The 20,961-nt window shown below is 36.5% G+C and overlaps 1 protein-coding gene across 4 annotated transcripts in view; it reads left to right on the plus strand.

The window, feature by feature from the left end:
* Window positions 1–20,961, plus strand: part of ADGB (androglobin) — a 164,736-nt gene that overhangs the window by 60,011 nt on the left and 83,764 nt on the right. For all 4 annotated transcript variants that reach the window (XM_045499942.1, XM_045499943.1, XM_045499944.1 and 1 more), the window contains 5 exons: window positions 1,621–1,850; window positions 3,555–3,695; window positions 5,332–5,426; window positions 14,156–14,330; window positions 18,269–18,359. In XM_045499942.1, the coding sequence (XP_045355898.1) occupies window positions 1,621–1,850; window positions 3,555–3,695; window positions 5,332–5,426; window positions 14,156–14,330; window positions 18,269–18,359 (732 nt within the window). The remainder of the gene's footprint in view (window positions 1–1,620; window positions 1,851–3,554; window positions 3,696–5,331; window positions 5,427–14,155; window positions 14,331–18,268; window positions 18,360–20,961) is intronic.

Genomic DNA, 20,961 nt, shown 5'->3' on the forward strand with positions numbered 1-20,961 from the left:
CATCTATTAGTTCTAACAGTTTTAGGTTGTATCTTTTGGATTTTCTACATATATTAAGTCCTCTGCAAATAGTGACAATTTTACTTCTTCCTGTCCAATTTGTATGCCTTTTATTTGTCTTGTCTACTTGTTCTGGTCAAGACTGGCAATACTATGTTGAATGAAAGTGGTGAGAGGTAGCATCCTTGTCTTGTTCCTGACCTTGAGGAAAAGATCTATTTTTCATGATTATGTTGAGGTATGGTCTCTCTAAACCCACTTTGTTGAGAACTTTTACCATAAATGGACGTTGTACTTTGTCAAATGCTTTTTCTGCACCTATTGAGATGACCTTATGGTTTTTATCATTCAATTCATTAGTTTGGTGTATGACACAGATTTGCAAATGTTGAACCATCCTCACACACATCCCTGGGATTAATCTCACTTGTTCATGGTGTATTATTCTTCTAATGTATTGTTAAATTTGATTTGCTAATATTTTGTTGAGGATTTTTGCATCTATGTTCTTCAGAAATTTTGGTCAGTAATTTCCTTTACTTGTGGTGTCCTTGTCTGGTTTTGGTATCAAAGTAATGATGGCCTTGTAAGATGAATTAGAATGTGTTCCTTCTATTTTTTTCACAAGAGTTTGAGAAGAATTGGCATTCATTATTCTTTAAATGTTTGTAGAATTCACCAGTGAAGCCATCTCATCCTGGAATTTTGTTTGTTGGGATTGTTTTGATTACTGATTCAATCACCTGCCTAGCAATTGGTCTGTCCAGATTTTTTATTTCTTTATGATTCACTCTTGGTAGGTTGTACATTTCTAGGAATTTATCGATTTCTTCTAGGTTGTCTGACTTGTTGTCATATAATTATTTATAGATTGTATTGTGATCCTTTGTATTTCTGTAGTATCAGTTTTTATTTGAGTCTTCTCTTTTTCTTGGTGAGTCTAGCTAAAGATATTTCAATGTTGTCCATCTGTTCAAAAAACCAGTTCTAAGTTTCATTGATTTTTTTTTCGATTGTATTGTTAGGCTCTATTTCATTGATTTCCACTCTGATCTTTGTTATTTTCATCTTTTTATTAGTTTTGTGTTTTGTTTGTTCTTTTCTAGTTCTTGAGGTATAAAATTAAATTGAGATATTTCTTGTTTCTTGAAATAGGCATTTATTGCTATGAACTTCCCTCTTGGGGTAACTTTTGCTGCATCGGTATGCTTTGTTTTTTTGTTTTTTTGTTTTTTTTGTTCTAATTCAGCAGATGTATAGGAGTCACTCAGCTAGGTTTTTTTGTGTGTTGTTTTTGTTTTTGTTTTTGTTTTTGTTTTTTCCAGAGGAAGTTGTTCCATATGTAGTTATGGGTTTGGTGTGTCATGGGAATTGCTAAATTCAGAATCTTACACCACCATTTGGAACCAATGGTGTTCGGTCTCTTTGCATCAGCAAAGCCCAGCACACAGTAGGTACTCAATCAAAGCATGTTGGATGGATAAATGTATCTATTTGAAGTAACTATTGAAATTAGTCTTGTGAAATTGTCAATTGATTTTTCTGTCAGTAATTTCTTGATGATCAATGGTGGACTAAAAAGTTCAATTTGGAAATTAATGTTGGTGTGTTTTATTTAAGCCCAGGATATACGGACAAAGTTTGGGAGCTCTTGAAAGAAATATTGCCTGAGTTTAAGCTGTCAGATGAGTCCAGCTCTGAAAGCAAAACAACTGTTGTAGATGCCAAATTAAAAGAGGCAGGGAAAGAAGTGAAGAATGGCAAAGAAATGAAAGATGGTAAAGAATTCAAACCTGACACTTCAGTGACAGCATTAAAGGCACCTGAGAAAAGTGACAAAGTTCCAAAGGGTAAGAGATTTTCTATTACAATGCCATTCAACATGACTGTTATATATAAATGCTTTACAATCATTGCTGAATTTAATGACTTTTTATTGTCATTGTCATTTACTAAGTGTTATGAAAATAACTACGATCCTTTCTTTGTAGAATTTTAGGACTAGTAATGCTGTTTACTATATGGTAGTTATTGTTCCATATTTTACTGTCTTAAAAATCAAAGGCAACTATATACTTTGATGATACTGATAGTATAGTGTTAATATAGGAAGAGACATTAAGTTTTTAATTTCCATCAAACTCATCTACCTTATATGTTATATGTAGAGTGGAATGGACCAAAACAACAAAAGAGAAAGTTGTCCTGGTTTTGTCTTTATTGCCCCCCAACAAGAAAATGTGAAATAGACACAGATTATGATTACCTGACCATTTATTGCAAGGTAGAAGTTCAAATTTTAAAATAAAATAATTTCAAGTTATTTTATGAAGTATAAGATCATAAAATAAGAAATATATTGAATAATTATTTATTTTATATTTTCTAAAATATTTCACATAGCTATGCATATGAGCAACAAAGCTATTACAGTAGAGTAGGATTAGATATTCTAGAATATACTTAGCTTTTTTTATATACCTTGATAGCCTTTATAATGATATTTCAAATAATTGTTTTATAAAATATTGACAGTTTGTTCAAATTATTCCTTATCAAGATTTTATCTACCAACATTTACCACAGAGAAACTATTACTATAAATGTTCCTTAAAAACATACCAAGATCAAATATGTGAGTGATATCTGCTTATCATAAGCCCTTCTTTAAATGACCTAGTGTGTATTAATAAAAGAAAGCAAACCAAGAAAGCTGATTAAATTTGTTTCATGCAATATTTCTCAAGTTAATTTGAACTTAGAAGACTTTTTGCATGTATCACAAATTAGCAACTGTCCATCCATCCATTAAAATCTACTACTTGCTGAGTAGAATAACAATAAATGTTCCAAGAGTTAGTGATAACTCGGTGAAGAAAATCAGATGTGGAACTTAGCTCCTAGCATTTATGATCTAGTGAGAGAGACTAATGTTAATTAAAAAAACAAACAAACAAACAACTATAGCCATATACTTGGACATGAGACCTGAAGGGAAATTCAGAAAACTACAGGAATTCATATTTAGTCTAGGGCATCAGAGTAAAATTCTCCAAGTAATTTTGAGCTAGGTTTGCAAAGATGAGAGGGATTTCTTGAGAAAGATGAAGGTATGTGGAGAGAAGAGTATTCTACGTGGAGGAAACAGCAGATAGAGAGCTTATGATATAGTAGGAGGAATAAAAATACTAGCTTTATTCTAAAATGAGAAAATTAGCCAGAATTATATATAATATATAATTATATATATTAATTAATATGTATAATGTAAATTATATTCAAATGATCATCTCCACTTAATACAAAATTATGTGTAGTCAATAATAAATAATTCTGCATGTCTTTGACAGTGCATTGTCAATTTTCAGTTTTCTCTTGCTTTATTTTGATGTTTCTAATTAGAGATGAGTAGTGTTTTGGGGAAATTTATGGCTATTGTTTTATATTTAAATAACACTACTGTTTTGGCTTCCTTTCCAACATAATAACTGAGCAAGTAATATAGTTTGAGGTTTTATAGTTAGAAGATTTATTATATATTTTTAATGTGTTAGAAAAAGCAGATGCAAAAGACCTTGGGAAGAAGAAGAGTAAAAATGGAGACAAAGAAAAGGAAAAGGAAAAATTCAAATGGTCACTTCATGGATCAAGACCCTCATCAGATGTACAATACTCTCTGCAGTCTCTGTCAGAATGTAAGCTTTCAGTCTTCCAGAATAATACCTATTTTAGCTGTTTCCTGAAATGTTGGAAAATTTTGAATTCTAAAAAGTTGTAATACAATGTGGGAATACAAAAATGTGGTTCCTGTTCAATCATATCTAAATAAGCTTGTTCCGGTTTGCCCATAATTGTTAAACTCTCAAATTGGTATGCATATTGGGCAAAGTCTTACATATGCGACAGAGGCCAAGTTTGTCCAAGTTTTTATGGTACAACAGTCATAGAAGGGTTTGCACCTTCTATGCAAAGACATATACTAATAAATAAATGTATTTATTACATTTAGAGACATTACATTTAGAGACATATACTAATAAATAAATGGATATGTTATATATTAACATATCACAAATAATATGTTATATATTGTTATATATAGTATAATATATAAAATTTATTATACTATAGGATCCATAAATATCAATGTGTAATTATATAAACTATACAAATATAAAAAATTTATATAAATATAAAATATAATTATATATTAGTGTATATAAATATGTATTAGTATATGTCTAGTATATGTCTCCTTCTGTATAAATTATATATATGTGTGTGTGTGTGTGTATATATATATGTGTGTGTGTGTGTGTGTGTGTGTGTGTGTGTGTGTATATATATATATATAAATTTGCCTGGCTTCAGATCTCTGCTCCATGAAAAACATACATAGTTTAATTTTTAAATGTAAAAATATGTTTCCATAAATTTGGCATATTTATATATTAATCTATTCTAGAGAGATCCTTATTAATATCTAATTTGTATTTTACATCTCTAAAAATATTATTCTTCCAAAAAATATTTAATAGAGTTAAATATTAGTGTTTGAATTTGCAAAGAAATAAAAAAAAAACTTTCTAATTAAAAATAAAGACAATAAAAGAAAATAAACTACATCGTTTTAGCCAGAATCTTTAAAGAACAAAAGCACATTGAATTAAATATAGTAATTTCAGGTCTGTTAAGAAACACATGAAAAATTAAGTGATGCTCAGAAGTATTAAATATTAAGCAATCAGTTTTATGTATGAAACTAATATAACACTGTAGGCTAACTATACTGGAAATAAATAAATAAAAAATAAATAAATAAGAATTTTCTGACTATATATATATATATATATATGGCAATATATATAAACTAAGTTACTGTCTAAGTTTTCCTTCTTCATAGAAGGATTACTTTGTTTATATTTTCTTTCTTCTTGACATGACATAGAAACTTCTGGATTTCTTTAAATTCAAAGTAACATTTTATCTAGGAGAACTAAAAAAATGTCAATTTTATCCTTTTGAACATAATCATTTGTAGACTATTCTAAATGACATTGGCTGATAGAGTTTTTGTGATAACTTTTTTTACAATGACATAAAATGATTTCTTAAAAAATTAGATGGTATTATGATCAAGGTAAAACTAATGAGATGTTCTATGAAATAGATACACATGCAAAATTTAATGTTTATTAAATATATTGAGTCATTTACCTATTTTTCACCAGCAAAGATAAGCTCATTAAGGAATTTGAACAGACTGGAATGATCTCAGACAGACCCATTTGGCTAAAATTTCCATGACTCAATATATGTTTGTTTTTACAGGTTCTTCAGCAACACAGTCTGCTCACATGGTTGTATATGCTACCTTTACACCCCTCTATTTGTTTGAAAGGAAGATCTTTTCGTTAGAAAAAGCGGTAAGCACTCAAGGCCAGGAAATACAGTACCATTTAGTGTGTGTGTGTGTGCGCACCTGTTTGCATTAGAAGGGGGAGAGAGAAAGAGAGGGAGAGTGTGTGTGTATGAGTGTGTGAGAGAGAGTGAGTGTGTGAGAGTGTGTGTGTGTGTGTTTGTGTGTGTGTGTGAGAGAGAGAGAGAGAGAGAGAGAGAGAGAGAGAGAGAGAGAGAGAGAGAGAAAGAGAGGAACAGAGAAAGAAACAGACACAGAGAGATTTGTTGTGGTAGAAGGTATACCAGAATTTAATCAAAATTCTATTCCTGAATTTCAGTTTACTTATCTTTAAAATTAAGCACTGAAATGCAGGAACCTGAAACATTCACAGTTATCTTTATCTTAGATGATTGCAATAGTTTCATGTTTAAAAATGTAGACTCATGTATTATTTTTTTTCCATTCTAAGCAAAAGAAAAGGCATATGTATTACATATTTTAGTAAGAATCATGTAAACATATCTAAATAATAATAATGTTATCTTTCCATAAACAGATGATAAATATTTTCTTAACATATGATGATTTAAATGAACTCATATCCACATCTGGTAAATCACTGCTGTAACCTCCTTGTATCTTTAGATAACACACATACACAAATGTTAATTGATTTTTTCTTATAAATCTAACAAGTTAGAGAAAATTTAGAAAATATACAAAAGGCATATAAATTTAAATATTTATAGTATAAATATCTAGACATAGGCAATGCTAACATTTTGGCACATATCCTTTGATTTTTTTCCCTCTGTGCATGTATTCTGTGTGTGTATGTATACACTTTTTTTTACACAGTAGAATTAAACTTTATGAATTTATTACATTTTGGAAGCCAGGTTTTTCACTTGGCACTATACTACTAACTTTTTTTCCATGATGTTAAATATTTGACAACATAATTATTAGTAATGGCATGGTCTGTATGGGTTTCTCATAATCTTTAAATACATATATTTAAGCAAATTTATACTGCTTTCACTCATTTCTCCCACCCCAGACCCTCTGCCTCTGACAACCCTACCAATCTGTCTCCGTTTCTATGAGCTTGTTTGTTTGCTTTGTTTTAGATTCTGCATATGAGTGACCATACGGTATTTGTCTTTTTCTGTCTGACTTATTTCATTCAGCATAATGCCCTTGAGGTCTATTCCATGTTGTCACAAATGGAAAGATTTCATTCTCTTTTACGGCTGAGTAATATTCCATCATTCTGTTTTCTTTTTGTTGCGCTGATAGAGTGAGTTCCAGTGCCTTGTCTCTGAGTTGACTGATCCTTTCTTCTGCTTTGTTTAGTCTGATGTTGAACCCCTCTAGTGTACTTTTCAGTTTAGTTATGGTGTTCTTCAGCTTTATGACTTCTCTTCGGTACTTTCTTATATTTTCCTTTGTGTGTGTGTGTGTGTGTGTGTGTGTGTGTGGTTGTGTGTGTGCAAGTTCTCACTGTGTTCATCCATTTTTCTCCCCTGTTCAGTGAGCATTTTTATGAGCATTACCTTGAGCTTTTTATGAGACAAATTACTTATCTCCATTTTATTAAGGTTTTTCTTTGAGTTTTTATCTTGTTTTCACTCTTCCTCTCTCTCTCTCTCTCTCTCTCTCTCTCTCTCTCTCTGTTTGGGCACATATTCCTCTGTTCTTCATCTTGCTTGACTCTCTGTGTTGGTTTCTATACAGTAGATGAAACAACCGTCTTTCCCCCAGCTCTGTGTTGGTCCAGGCAGTCCATTATATTTTTAATAGCTCCCCATCAATGAGGAAGTGCTAAGACCTGTCAGTGTCCCTAAAGGGAGGATCTGAGCATTTAGATTCAAACCTATAAGCAGCAGCTCTTGAAAGTATGCAAATATATACAGTCATAGGGCAAGCAAGTGGCCATGCTATCTGGAGATGTCCCCTGGTTGGCAGTCACAAAAAGTTGGAAGTTGGGGCCCCAAATGATCAAAAGACCCTTTTTTTGAGATATGGGTGAGCTGGAACAAAGCAGAGGGAGAGTGCCAAGATGGTGTCTGCAGCCTGCGTTCCTTGAGAGCAGCTCCATAGTCCACTAGGTGTGTGCCAGACTTGAAGCCTGCCTCAGACGGAAGCTCCAGGACAAGCCAAGAGTCTCCCTTCACAGACAGACTGGGGGTGTGGCTCAATTTGCTGTCTGCATAGTGCACTGAGGGTGGCAGCCTGCCAAGGGCTGTCTCTCCAATTGCCACAGTCCTGTGGAACCCAGGAACGCGAGCTCCCCCTCGCTATGAGAGCCAGGCAATCCAGAGGCTTCCTTTGGGTAGCAGCTGCAAAAAACTGGAGGGCCAGACGTAAAAACCAGGGCACCGACCACGTGTGAATCTCCTCTCCAGGATACACAGTGACTCTGGAGGGCGGCAGAGGAAAAGCATAAAACCTAGTGCTTGCCCTCCAGGGTCTCTGGAAAGGATCACAGTCAGTCCCAAGATGTGTGTTTAATTACAAGTCTGCCCCTCAGGCTGCAGCCATGATGGTTAGTTAATAGGCCTCCCCCACAGAAAGACTGAACTTCTGGGTCTGTTGCCTTTTGCTGCGCCCCGGGGGTGGTAGCCGTGATGACTCTTTCTCCATTGGTAACAGTCTGGTGGGACCCACAGGCGTAAGCTCCACTGGCTGCCGGAGCCTGGTGATTAGAGAGGGGTCTCCTAGCAGCAGCTGCAAATTCAGGGCACCAGATGAGAATGTGAGCTCCTTTCTGGGTGTCACTGATTATTCTAGTTCCATGAGGACCAGGAATGCAAGTTCCTCTGGCCTCCAGAGCCAGGAAGTCAGGAGGCCTCCTCTGGGTAGCTGCTGCAAAGATCAGGCATCAGAAGCTTGTAGAAGCTCCCCTCCAGGAGTACTGGTGTTCTCAATCAGGGCAAAGGGAGAGTGTGAAGCTGGTTCCCCCCAGGCTCTGTTCTTGGAGAGTGTTCCAGCAGGCACCTACTGTGTGTGTTAAATAAGATGCTGGCCCCTCAGGACGAGGCTTTAATCTAAGCCAGTGAGCCTTTCACTTTAAGTCTGGGTGCAATCAGCTAGACTTTTTATTGGATATGAAAATCACTTTTCTCTTTCCCTTATAAAGGGTAAAGTCCACCAGCTTACTTGCTCCTCTCTCTGTTTAAAACAAACACAATACTGCATTTGGAGCTTATTAAATCTTAACCCTTTGGGGGACCCCTAGACATCTAGCACTTTAGTTCTAGAATTCCGTGTTCTGAAATCACTGCATTTAAAGTTGGAGAAGACTAGATGGTTTAGTAATATAATTATACATAAATGTTCATTGGGTTAGTTACAAACAGCTGGATATTAAAAATACAATGAAAATTTGGTTGAAGTGTAAATAATCCAATTGGATGCTTATTGCGCTTTACTACACAGTATATTTGTCTTCTAGATGATTCGTCCAAGCAGCATCACTCTTTCGTTCTTTTTCTCTCTTTTTTCTTCCACCTCTTCTTCCTCCCCCTCCTTTTCCTCCTCCTTTTCCTCCTCCTTCTTTGTCCTTTTTGAATAGACACCATTTATTCATACAAAAATCTGCTGTTTAACAGGGGTAATATTGTCAAGATGACAGGGCATATAGTGGCAGATTCTCTGATTTTAATTCAAAGTTAATTAACTTCACTCATTGCCTAAATCCAAGTGTGTTTCCTTGACCTCCCACAAATTTGAGTCTCTGATTAAGATTTGGGTGGGTCATCTATCTCAGCCCTGATTTTCTTTTAACCTCTTTACATGGCATTGGCCTAGCTGCTGTCCTAAATATTCCAGAGATCAAATGCTCTGATACCATGGACTAAAAAATGACCTGAGCCATGCTTTGTGGACTGCCATGGTCTCACTATGGGAAGTACTTAAACTATTTTTAAAACTATAAAAATACAAGAATGGGATGAATACATCACACATGCACACACACACACACACACACACACAAATCCTACAAAATAATCCATTTGAACTCTTGGCTGTCCCACTGAGAAATTAATATTTAAGCACAAAGTTAGTTTCAAATTTAAAGGACAAAAAAGATCACCTATGTTTGTTGTTAATCCAACAGATTTTATTGATGATCTATTATGTGCTAAATAATAAGTTAGGTTTTGAGGACCTGTGCTGAGCAAGATTAACAAAACTCTCTCGTCACAAAACTCAGAGCCTAATGAAGGAGACAGACACGCCAACAATAGTAATAAAATTAGAAAACAGGTATAACAGAGATCATAAAAGGTATCTGGAATATGGTAGAAATATAGTGTTCAAACAATGTGTGTTTGATGCGTTACCAAATGAATGAATCAATGAGTGGAAGAATGAATATGGCACACATAGCAGAAACATGTTTCTGTTTAGTGGTTGACTGGGGAAGTCTTCCTAAAGGAAGAAGTGTTTAAGCGATGGCCTTAAAAAGTTAGCTTAATAAATAGGAAAAAAGTGTGCTCAAAGCAGAGGAGGACTTATGTTGGAAAGTCTGGAGGTGAAGGAGAGTTCTCTGGGTTCAGAGAAGTGCTAGAAGTTGAATAGATAGCAAGGGGAGAAGTCTCAGAGGCAGCTTGAGACGTGGGAGGGAGTCAGGACATACAGAGTATTATAAATCCTTCTTCTGAGTGATTGAAAATGGTTTAAGGGGTCCAGAGGTTCAGGAACTAACCCAATATCTGTAACAATAATTAAATGAACTGTTTCACCCATCCCCCTACCTACCTCCACTCTGGTGACCATCAGTTTGTTCTCTGTACTTATGAGTCTATTTCTTGGATGAAGTAAGTGATGGGGATTAAGGAGCGCACTTGTGCTGAGCACTGGGTGAACTGTTAAATCACTATATTGTACACCTGAAACTAATATTAAAAAAATGAACTTCGGGGCGCCTGGGTGGCGCAGTCGGTTAAGCGTCCGACTTCAGCCAGGTCACGATCTCGCGGTCTGTGAGTTCGAGCCCCGCGTCGGGCTCTGGGCTGATGGCTCAGAGCCTGGAGCCTGTTTCCGATTCTGTGTCTCCCTCTCTCTCTGCCCCTCCCCCGTTCATGCTCTGTCTCTCTCTGTCCCAAAAATAAATAAACGTTTAAAAAAAAAAAAAAATTAAAAAAAAAAAAAAATGAACTTCAAGGCTATGATGAACTGGTTATATAACCTCACTGTCTCCCTAACTTGCCTGCTGATTCTTTTACATTAGCTGATAGCCTGATCTTGTTCTCTTGGTCAAAATCAGAATAGAATGAGACACAATGTTTTAAAAATAAACCGACTAAAATAATTGTATTCTTTTTTTTTTAATTTTTTTTTCAACGTTTATTTATTTTTGGGACAGAGAGAGACAGAGCATGAACGGGGGAGGGGCAGAGAGAGAGGGAGACACAGAATCGGAAACAGGCTCCAGGCTCTGAGCCATCAGCCCAGAGCCCGACGCGGGGCTCGAACTCCCGGACCGCGAGATCGTGACCTGGCTGAAGTCGGACGCTTAACCGACTGCGCCACCCAGGCGCCCCTAAAATAATTGTATTCTAATGGCACTTTGTTAAATGGAGTACACTGCTAAAAATTATAGCCCCAAGACAATGAGACCAACATTTAAAATAAAGTCAATGCTTTACATTTTTTGAAAGAATTGGTCTAGAATACAAGAAAAAGAAAACTTGGAAAGGAACAGGATGCCATGAATTACCCCACATTATTCCCCATCTTCTTGTTCTTGGATATTCTAAATTGTTTTAATTTTATTTAAATGTGCGATCTGCAAGTTCTAAGAAAGCTACCCACTTGCTCAAACTCCTACTTTTAGAATGTTTGAAGGGTGCCTGGCTGACTCCCTCGGTAGAGCATTTGACTCTTGGTCTTGGGATAATGAACTCCATCCAGCCCCACGCTGGGGGTAGAACTTACTTTAAAAAAATAAATAAATAGAAACAAGATGTTTGAAGTGGGAGGGGGCAGAGGAATAAACAAGCCTTATGGGCAAGGAAGTTTCTAATTTAAGTCTACACATAAATTATTAAAAAATGTTTCTTAAGTCCTTACCTAAGGTTTCACCTGAGTGAATTTTTACTACTCCAAGTCTCTCTCTGCCTCAAACTCTAATCTAAGAAAATTTGAGATCCTTTAGCAAAGTTTCTCAACATCAACTATATAACTATTTTCAATAGCATTACTTACTTACATCATTCAGAAATTTTGGGAGGTGCAAAACAGGTGGGATTACTGTGAGATAAAACAGTTCATGGTGAATCCAGGGATTATGACTGTCACAATTAATTCATAATTGAAAGGAGATATGGTATGTATGTTGGAATTAAAATGAACTATGAGAAATCAGCTTACTTACTTTAAATCAAGCTAGTACTTTTGTAGATTATTCAAATAATACAATAGGTGTTTAACACCATGTTTAATTGTTTGACACAAAACCCTACATTTTCAAATGCCTTAAATAATTTTATTTTCCGATGCTCTATGGCTTCAAAAAGAGTAAAGGATCTACACCTTTGGTTGCAGTTATAAGAAGAATTATAAGAGATATGTAGACCAAATTCGCTAAATGTTAAATAGTAAGCTATTTGGAAATGATTCAATTTATTAATACTACTTTGGGCATGGCTTCGATTCTGGAGACAAAGTATAGTACTGTTCTTGGTTACTATATGAAATGACATCAATAAATCATCCCATAAACCCCCATCTCAAGTGTTGGGAAACTTTCAAACTTGGCAGGGCAAAAGTTGTAGAAAAAAGGTTTAGTCTTTAGAATATTTCTGAAAAAAACATTTTTAAACCACTCTAAGGCATAATACCAGAGGTTTCTGAATTGTTTTCAAGGAATCACTAACATTCACAAGAGCAATAAAAGGATGTTACAATTCTCTCTGCTTTTTATTAGGCTTCCCCCCCCAACACCCCCCCCCCCCCCACCGCTTAAACATTGAATCACTTTCCTCTTTATTTTGCACATTTAAACACTTTTAAGTGGCTTTTCTGGACTCAACAGTGCACTGATTGTCTCCTTTCAATTATGAATTAATTGTTATAGTCATTAGTTAAGCCCTGGATTCCTGAAGAACTGTTTTATCTGACAGTGACCCCATATGTTTTGCACCTCCCAGAAGTGGCCATTGAGCTATAGAAAAACAGTGACAAAAGTAAGGCAGGTTCTGGCTGAGGCAATACTTTGCAATAGGCTAATAGGTGGGTTTCTGGTCCTAATTTAAATGACAGCTTTATAAATGTACGTTTTCAAGCATTGCTTTTTGCATAGAAATCAATGATGCAAAGTCACTAGGAAGAAAAGTAGTTACTGGCAAAACTGACTTAAATGTAGTTATTTTATTTTACTTTAAATGTTTCAACATTTAGACTGTGAATGCCAGAATTTGGCGACAGAATATATTACTTTAACTTTCGCAGACTTTTTGATTTCTTATGGCATATTTCAGCTATCAGTTAGTAACTGAAGTTCTGCTTAAATATGATACCGAATTGTGCCAAAGCAGCGTGGCTTCAGGATATCTGAACAGTCGAATATGGGAAGCATCTTCCCAGACAATGACTTGATTTAGCAGGATTTAGGGCAGCCTCTCTCCTCTGCCCTTCTGTGAAAGGCTCCATTGTCCACAGAGATCATGGGGATTTCCTGTGGGAGAGCTTCTGTTGGAGGGTGAAGGCATGAGCCATAGACAAGGCACTGGCTTATCACCTCATGGACCTCACACACTACATGTAGTGGATTTTTTCCTTAAAACTATGTAGCCATTCTGGTGACTAAACAAACAAATAAACAAACAGACACAACCTTCACATATTAAGCACCGTTATTAAAGCTTTAACCTAGAAATTTACCCAAGGGATACAGGAGTGCTGATGCATAGGGGCACTTGCACCCCAATGTTTATAGCAGCACTTTCAACAATAGCCAAATTATGGAAAGAGCCTAAATGTCCATCAACTGATGAATGGATAAAGAAATTGTGGTTCATATACACAATGGAGTACTACGTGGCAATGAGAAAAAATGAAATATGGCCTTTGTAGCAACGTAGATGGAACTGGAGAGCGTTATGCTAAGTGAAATAAGTCATACAGAGAAAGACAGATACCGTATGTTTTCACTCTTGTGTGGATCCTGAGAAACTTAACAGAAGACCACAGGGGAGGGGAAGGGAAAAAAGTTAGAGAGGGAGGAAGGCAAACCATAAGAGACTCTTAAAAACTGAGAATAAACTGAAGGTTGATAGGGGGGTGGGGTGGAGGGGGTGGGTGGGTGATGGGCATTGAGGAGGGCACCTGTTGGGACGAGCACTGGGTGTTGTATGGAAACCAATTTGACAATAAATTTCATATTAAAAGAAAAAAAGCTTTAACTTAGAATAGTAATGGTTGATTAATGTTGGGCCAAACTGAGGTGCTGAGATTTTTTTTCAGTCTCAGAACATCTTAAACTTTTAGAACTGAAGAGTGGCTTCTAGTTCAGGTCTCTCAAGTCTCTGATTTTGTAAATCAGTAGATAGGGGTCTCTGGGGGAAAAAAAACATGACAAGAAATGCCAGTGGTACTAACATTTATGTTAGGAGGTAGAAATATGGGTTATTGTTCCTTTATTACCACTTTCTTGTGGTAACAGCATTTTCATAACGACAGAAAGTATTTTTTATGCATAAGGCAATTGCACATATCCTTTGAAATGTGCCTTCCACTCTTTAGGCTGATTCTGCCGAGAAGCTGAGAGAATATGGACTTTCCCATATCTGTAGCCATCCTGTGCTGGTGACTAGAACTAGGTCTTGCCCTCTCACAGCACCTCCAAAGCCACCTCCCATACCTGCCTGGAAAATCTTTCGTCAAAAAAAGGAAACTGTTATAACAGATGAAGCTCAAGGTATGGGTCATGTTGTCTGGAAATCTTTCTGATTACCATTTCTCTATCTGTAGGTGTAACAGTAGAATTTGTAATGGAATACATCTATCAAGGCAAGCTACCCAAAATTATACCTAAAGCCTACTTTTAATTTTATATCTAAATGTTATGTCTTTAATTTTTTTAGTGTTATTTATTTTTGAGAGGGGGGGGAGTGAGAGATAGAGAGAGAGAGAGAGAGAGAGGATGAATGGGGGAGGGGCAGAGAGAGAGGGAGACACAGAATCCGAAGCAGGCTCCAGGCTCTGAGCTGTCAGCACAGAGCCCAACGCGGGGCTCGAACTCACAAACAGTGAGATCATGACCTGAGCCAAAGTCAGACACTTAATCCGACTAAGCCACCCAGGTGCCCCTAAATAGTATGTTTTTAAAGGGTTAATTCTCCACATTTCAGAAGCTGAATAGTTTGGTTCACATCTAAACTGACAAGATATATCCAGGCCATTCTTTGGGTGAGGGTATTGTCATTATTGTGATAGAAAATGGTTTGTAGTAAATAATATTTAAAAACTTAGGTAACATATTTAAGCACCTGGTGTGAAATCACTCTAGAGTGCCCTGTAGAACATAGTCTTTGAATTAACTGATTTATATTTAGAATAGAAACTGACCCTTATTTAGAATATAGGGATATAACTTCATTCTTGGACTCCCCCTGTGTGAATACTGTCATAAGCCACCATGAATAGTAGTTGTGCTAGAAATAAAGAGGTTCATGTGGGCTCAGGGTGGGGTGGGGGACTGTGCTCACCTAGTTCTTTTTTTTTAACTTTTTGATCATTTTTTTGAGTTTATATATTTTGAGAGAGCATGAGTGGGGGAGGGGCAGAGAGAGAGGGAGGAAGAGAATACCAGGCAGGCTCTGCAGTGTTAGCACAAAGCCCTACAGGAGACACGATCTCGGAACCGAACTGTGAGCTCATGATCTGATCCCAGATGAAGAGCTGGACATTTAAAAGACAAAGCCGCCTCGGCGTCCTGCCCACCTTGTTCTTATTCTCAGTTTACTTCCAACTTCTTCGTAATCCAAATCTCAGTCTTTACTCCTTCAATGTTGTTCTCTCCAAGTCTTCATTCTGATTCCAGTATTTCCTAAGTACCAAGTTTGAATGGCAAAAGAAATGAGTGAGAGCATTAAAAGAAACTCAATTCTAAAGCAGATGCATGAGATGGGATTAAAGGAGAACGAAAACTTATAATTTAAAAATTATGGCCTATAGGACGCCTGAGTGGCTCAGTTGGTTAAGGGTACAGCTCTTGGTTTTGAAATATACATATATTTTTTGAAATATATATATATATATTTCAAATATATATATTTGAATATATATCAAATATTTGAAAAATATATATATATTTCTTATTCCAAAAAGCTTAAATTGTCTTTGTTCAAAAAAGCTTTCTTTAGTATGTCTTTTGTGTTTGTTTTCTTGATTTTGCACTTTCTCCCTTTGTCTTTGCTAATTGCTCATGATTTTCTAATTGTATTCATCCAGCCACAGTATACCACCTTCTAGAGGTTACTGCATTACAGGCTATGTTCACAGGCCCGTTGCCTGAATGTGCAATGAAGGCAAAGCCACCTTGAACGTACCTAGAGCCCGTTTACCGGTGGCCTCGCCGTGAAGCTTATAAGTATGCTCTAAGCGGGGCACCTGGGTGGCTCATTCGGTTAAGCACCTGACTTAGCTCAGGTCACAATCCCGCATTTCGTGGGTTCCAGTTGGCGTCGGCGTCAGCGTCAGGCTCTGTGCTGGCAGCTCGGAGCCTGGACCCTGCTTCGGATTTTGTGTCTCCCTTTCTCTACCCCTCAGCCACTCATGCTCTGTCTCTCTCTCTCTCTCAAAAATAAATAAACATTAAAAACCAAACAAACAGTATGCTCTAAGGGTTCGGTTCCGTGCACCAAGGCTTATACCCCTATTGGTGGCACCTGCTGTGGCTCCTGATACCAATGCAAGTGTTGCTGATTCCTCATGGCAGGGGACCAGGGAACCCTATCTTGGTCACAATGCAGTACGGAAGTCTCCGTGGTGCTCAGGATTCTACAACTGCAATGGTCACATGGATTGAAAGACTTACCTGTTTCCTGCCTCCTACTTTCAACCATAATTTACATGTTTTTAGAATATAAATTAACAGCTGTAACCATGTAATTTTCCTCGCCTTTGCTTCTTGCCTACATGATACAAGCAGTACAGCTGGTAGCAAAGATTTTCTAGCACAACACGCTCAGTCTTTGCCAGAAAAGAACAAAGACTAAAGAAATATCTGGTTTGGGTGGAAAGAAGAAAAGGTCAGGTTTGTTGTTGTTGTTTGTTTGTTTGTTTATCAAGCCTATCTGCCCCCTCTCTCTCTTGCTTGATTATTTCAGTCTTTTCTTTACTTTCTTTGAGCTTCTGCAGTTGACTCTTGGTGCCTGCCAACTGCTGCATTGGGATACAGGAACTTTGCAATTTCCATTCTTTCCTCCCTCTCTCCCTCCCTCCATCCTTTCTATCCTCTTTCCTGTTCTCTGTCCTTCTGAACCAAAGATCAGCATGCACATGATGCTTGAGAGAAAATCTTTGCTCTAAAATGCATCAAAGAATAGCTGAATAAAGGGGAAAATATCGAACATACAGGCGTTTTCTGATTTTGATACTGACTGTGGTATAATTCTAGCTGCATGATGGCTTTAGGGTGAACTGGGGAAGAAAATCTAAAATTGGTAGGATTCCAACCTATGGTGTCCCACCTCAAGGCTCACCCCATAATTGTCTTTCTTCTATCTATTGGGTTTAATATTTAAGGTGAAAAATAATAGGAAATAGAAAGAGAGACAGCAAGACAGAGAGGGAGAGAGAGAGAGAGAGAGAGAGAGAGATCATTTGAGAGCTTACCACAGAATAAGCACAGAGAAGTTATGTGCACATTCAGAGTTTCTCTTATTTTTCTCCAGTGGGCATCCTTTCCATTGTAGCAGGAGTTTTATTAAACTAATCATCTCTAATGTTTAATTCCTGTGATCACCATGTTAGTGCTTGAGCTCTGTTCCGTATACACTGAGAATTTCTTTTTTTAAAATGTTTATTTATTGGGGCACCTGGGTGGCTCAGTTGGCTCAGGTCATGATCTCATGGTTTGTGAGTTCGAGCCCCGCGTTGGACTCTGTGCTGACAGCTCGGAGCCTGGAGCCTGCTTCGGATTCTGTGTCTCCTTCTCTCTTTGCCCCTCCCCCACTTGTGCTCTGTCACTCAAAAATAAATAAATGTAAAAACAAAATTTTAATGTTTCTTTATTGATTTTGATGGGGAGTGGGGGGAGAGAATTCCAAGCAAGCCCAGTACTGTCAGCACAGAGACCGATGCAGGGCTCAAACCCACAAACTGTGAGATCATGACCTGAGCCAAAATCGAGATTTGGAAGCTCAATCCACTGAGCCACCCAGGTGCCCCTCCACTGAGAACTTCTTACTTCTATATTGGCTTCAGACTCCTTTAGGAGTATTCACAAAGTCTTTCTTGATCTAATACTTTCTTTCCTTCCCATGACCTTGACTTTGTTACATTTTTGGTTCTAGTACCATATCCAGATATTAGTCTGTATTTTTTCTTCATATTTGAGCATTTGTGTTGCAGAGATTAACTAAAAGAACAGTTTTTAGTGAAAAATTTTTAAAGAAGTAGCAATGAATGTCCAGTAATAATAAGACAATGTTTCACATTGTAGGTTTGCTGGGTAGACAGTTAATCTCATCAGCACTGCAGTAGATGTTAAATTATGCATTTAATTTTAGAAGATTAAAAAACAAAAGTGTATCATACTGAATCAATAATTATCTTTTAGATTCTTTTAGAATCTTCTAGATCTTATAGAACCAATGGTAAAGAATCAATAATAGAGAATTTTTCTTTTAGAAACAATAATAAAGAAGCCCGAACAGTTTCTTGAAATTTCAAGTCCGTTTTTGAATTATAGGATGAATCCGTTTACAATTCCAACAGAAACGTAAGTATATCACATTCTTTCCCACAAATACATCTGGTTGACAAATGAAGTGTTTGTGAATTGTCTCACAACTGTGAGACAAATTGTCTGACAATTATGCTTTGGTGACAGTGATTGCAAGAAAATAATAATCTTAGATTCTTTTCCCCACAGTAATAAGTAGTTAAGATAAATTCTGAATCAATTAAAATAAAGCTTTAATATGTCTGGCTTTACAGCCTTGGCTACTGTTTTAGAACAGTGAAGGATTTTGTTGAACCTTAAACATTAGCACTAACAAATGCTTTCGGTTATTATCTGATACTTAAATTGTAAGATCAGATGATTGTCATAGAAACTAGGGAGATGAAGTATGTTACTTTTAGAGGAAGAAACCCTAAATAGAACAACAAAGAAAATAAAGAAGTAAAAGGAGGAGGAGAAATCCAAATATATTAATATTTGAATATGACAACGAAAGAAAGACTAACATCCTGGATCTAAAATTTCTAATGAGTTCAGATAAAGGAACAGGAAGTCAACAAATAGTAATAATGTGAAGAAATACTGAGTGATATGAGTGGAAGTGATGATTATTACCACTCAAAGTGTGGTAATTTTTTAAGCAGCCATGCATAAGTAATACATAGACATACGCATGTGTCAAAGATTACCAAATTTATACTCTGAATTTTGCACATAATTGTATTTCAATTACCCATCAACTAAGTTGTAATACATAAAAATAAATAATAATATGTGAAAAGTTTTTAAAAAATTAAATAGGAATTCTAAGAATTCAATAATTCAAGGAATACAATAATAACCGAAACTAAGAATTCAATGGATGTATTTCATCAGAGATTAGATGCAGCTAAAAAAGACAGTTAGCAAAAGGGAAAATAGATCAGAGATAATATCCAGACTGAAGCACAAAGACAAGAAAGAAAGAAAGAAAGAAAGAAAGAAAGAAAGAAAGAGAAATGTATAGTAAAAACAAATGGAACAAGTTGAAAAGGACCAACATACTTCCAAGTGGGTCTCAGAAATAGAGGATAGAGAGATGGGAGAATAGTCAAAAACTAAAAATATAATGGCAAAATATCCCAAAAGTAAGAAAAAAAAAACAAAACCCTCAAGTCAAGATTCAGGAAGTTCTGAAATCCAGCAAGTAAACACAGAGAAAACTGCAGCTGGACCCAATCCCGGTGAAACCGAAGACAAATCAGATACGGTGACCTGCAGACAGTGAAAGAAATGCTGCCTCACAAATCAACATGGATGAATGTCACACACACAAAATATTAGACCAAAGAAGTCTGGTGTAAAAAGTACACAGGTTGCTTTTAAGGATTCTATTAATGTTCATTATGAGAAGAAAAATCAAAAACAATCTATGGTGTTGGAAGTCAGGAGAATAGTTTTCTGTGGTGAGCAGGACTGGCCGTGATTGGGAGACCTATCCGGCAGGACTCATGGGGCACTGGCAACAATAATGTCCCTTGATCAGCATAATGGTGATATGGCCGTGCTTGCTTTGAGATTTTCAGCAAGGTTTGCATTTATGATTTGCTCCTTGTTTGAATGTATTTTAAACTTAAATAAAACTTTAGTGAACATTTTGAATGGCTTATATTATCGGTCACACAGTGCCCATTAGACGTAGGTTAGCCTTCTTTGGACGTATTAAAATCCATGACCGGAATGTAAGCGGATGAACTAAAGCAGTCAAAATTGAGATCAGAAGGCAGTTCGTTGTATGGTTTTACTTTCAGAGCCAGTCAATTTACATTTTATGAACTCTATAAGTTGAAAATGTTAGAGATATTCTTCAAATCGTTTCCTTTTAAGGCTCCTGTCAACTCTATGCATCAACAATTGAGCACTGAGAGGGGGTTAGGAGGGACCCCTAGGCAGCCCTAACACAGGACAGTCATTGGCAGTCAGCAATGTCAAGCCTTGAAAGACAGCTCTATAAACCAAAAAGACAGTCTGCTGCTACTTTAATTTAAAAAATTTGTTACTGTTACGAATTTATAAATCTAGTTTTAATAAAATTTTGTTATACATAAATCTATTAATTTCCACTAAAGTTTTAAATAAATTTACTTTTCTGAATTTATTTATACATTAAAAAAATTTTTTTTAAGTTTATTTATTTTGAGAGAGAGAGAAAGCAAGGGAGGGGCAGAGAGAGAGGGAGAAAGAGAGAATCCTCCATTTAGCTCGGAGCCTGATGTGGGGCTTGAACTCACAAACTGTGAGATTATGATCTGAGCTGAAATCAAGAGTTGGATGCTCAACTGAGCCACCTAGGTGCCCCTATTTAAACATTTTAAATGGCATTTACAATATTATTGTATTTTGTTATCTCTTTAAGTACTTTAAAAGCCAAAAATCATAGCAAATAAAATCTTGCAAAGTATTTAAATCATTATAAAAGTTCAAATAACCAGGGCATCTGAGTAGCTCATTGGGTTAAGCATCCGACTTTGGCTTAGGTCATGATCTCACTGTTGGTGAGTTTGAGCCCATGTTGGGCTCTGTGCTCACAGCTCAGAGCCTGGAGCCTGCTTTGGATTTGGTGTCTTCCTCTCTCTCTGCCCCTCCCCTGCTTGCACTC

Source organism: Leopardus geoffroyi, chromosome B2 (genome assembly GCF_018350155.1).
Source record: "Leopardus geoffroyi isolate Oge1 chromosome B2, O.geoffroyi_Oge1_pat1.0, whole genome shotgun sequence".
NCBI lineage: Eukaryota > Metazoa > Chordata > Mammalia > Carnivora > Felidae > Leopardus > Leopardus geoffroyi.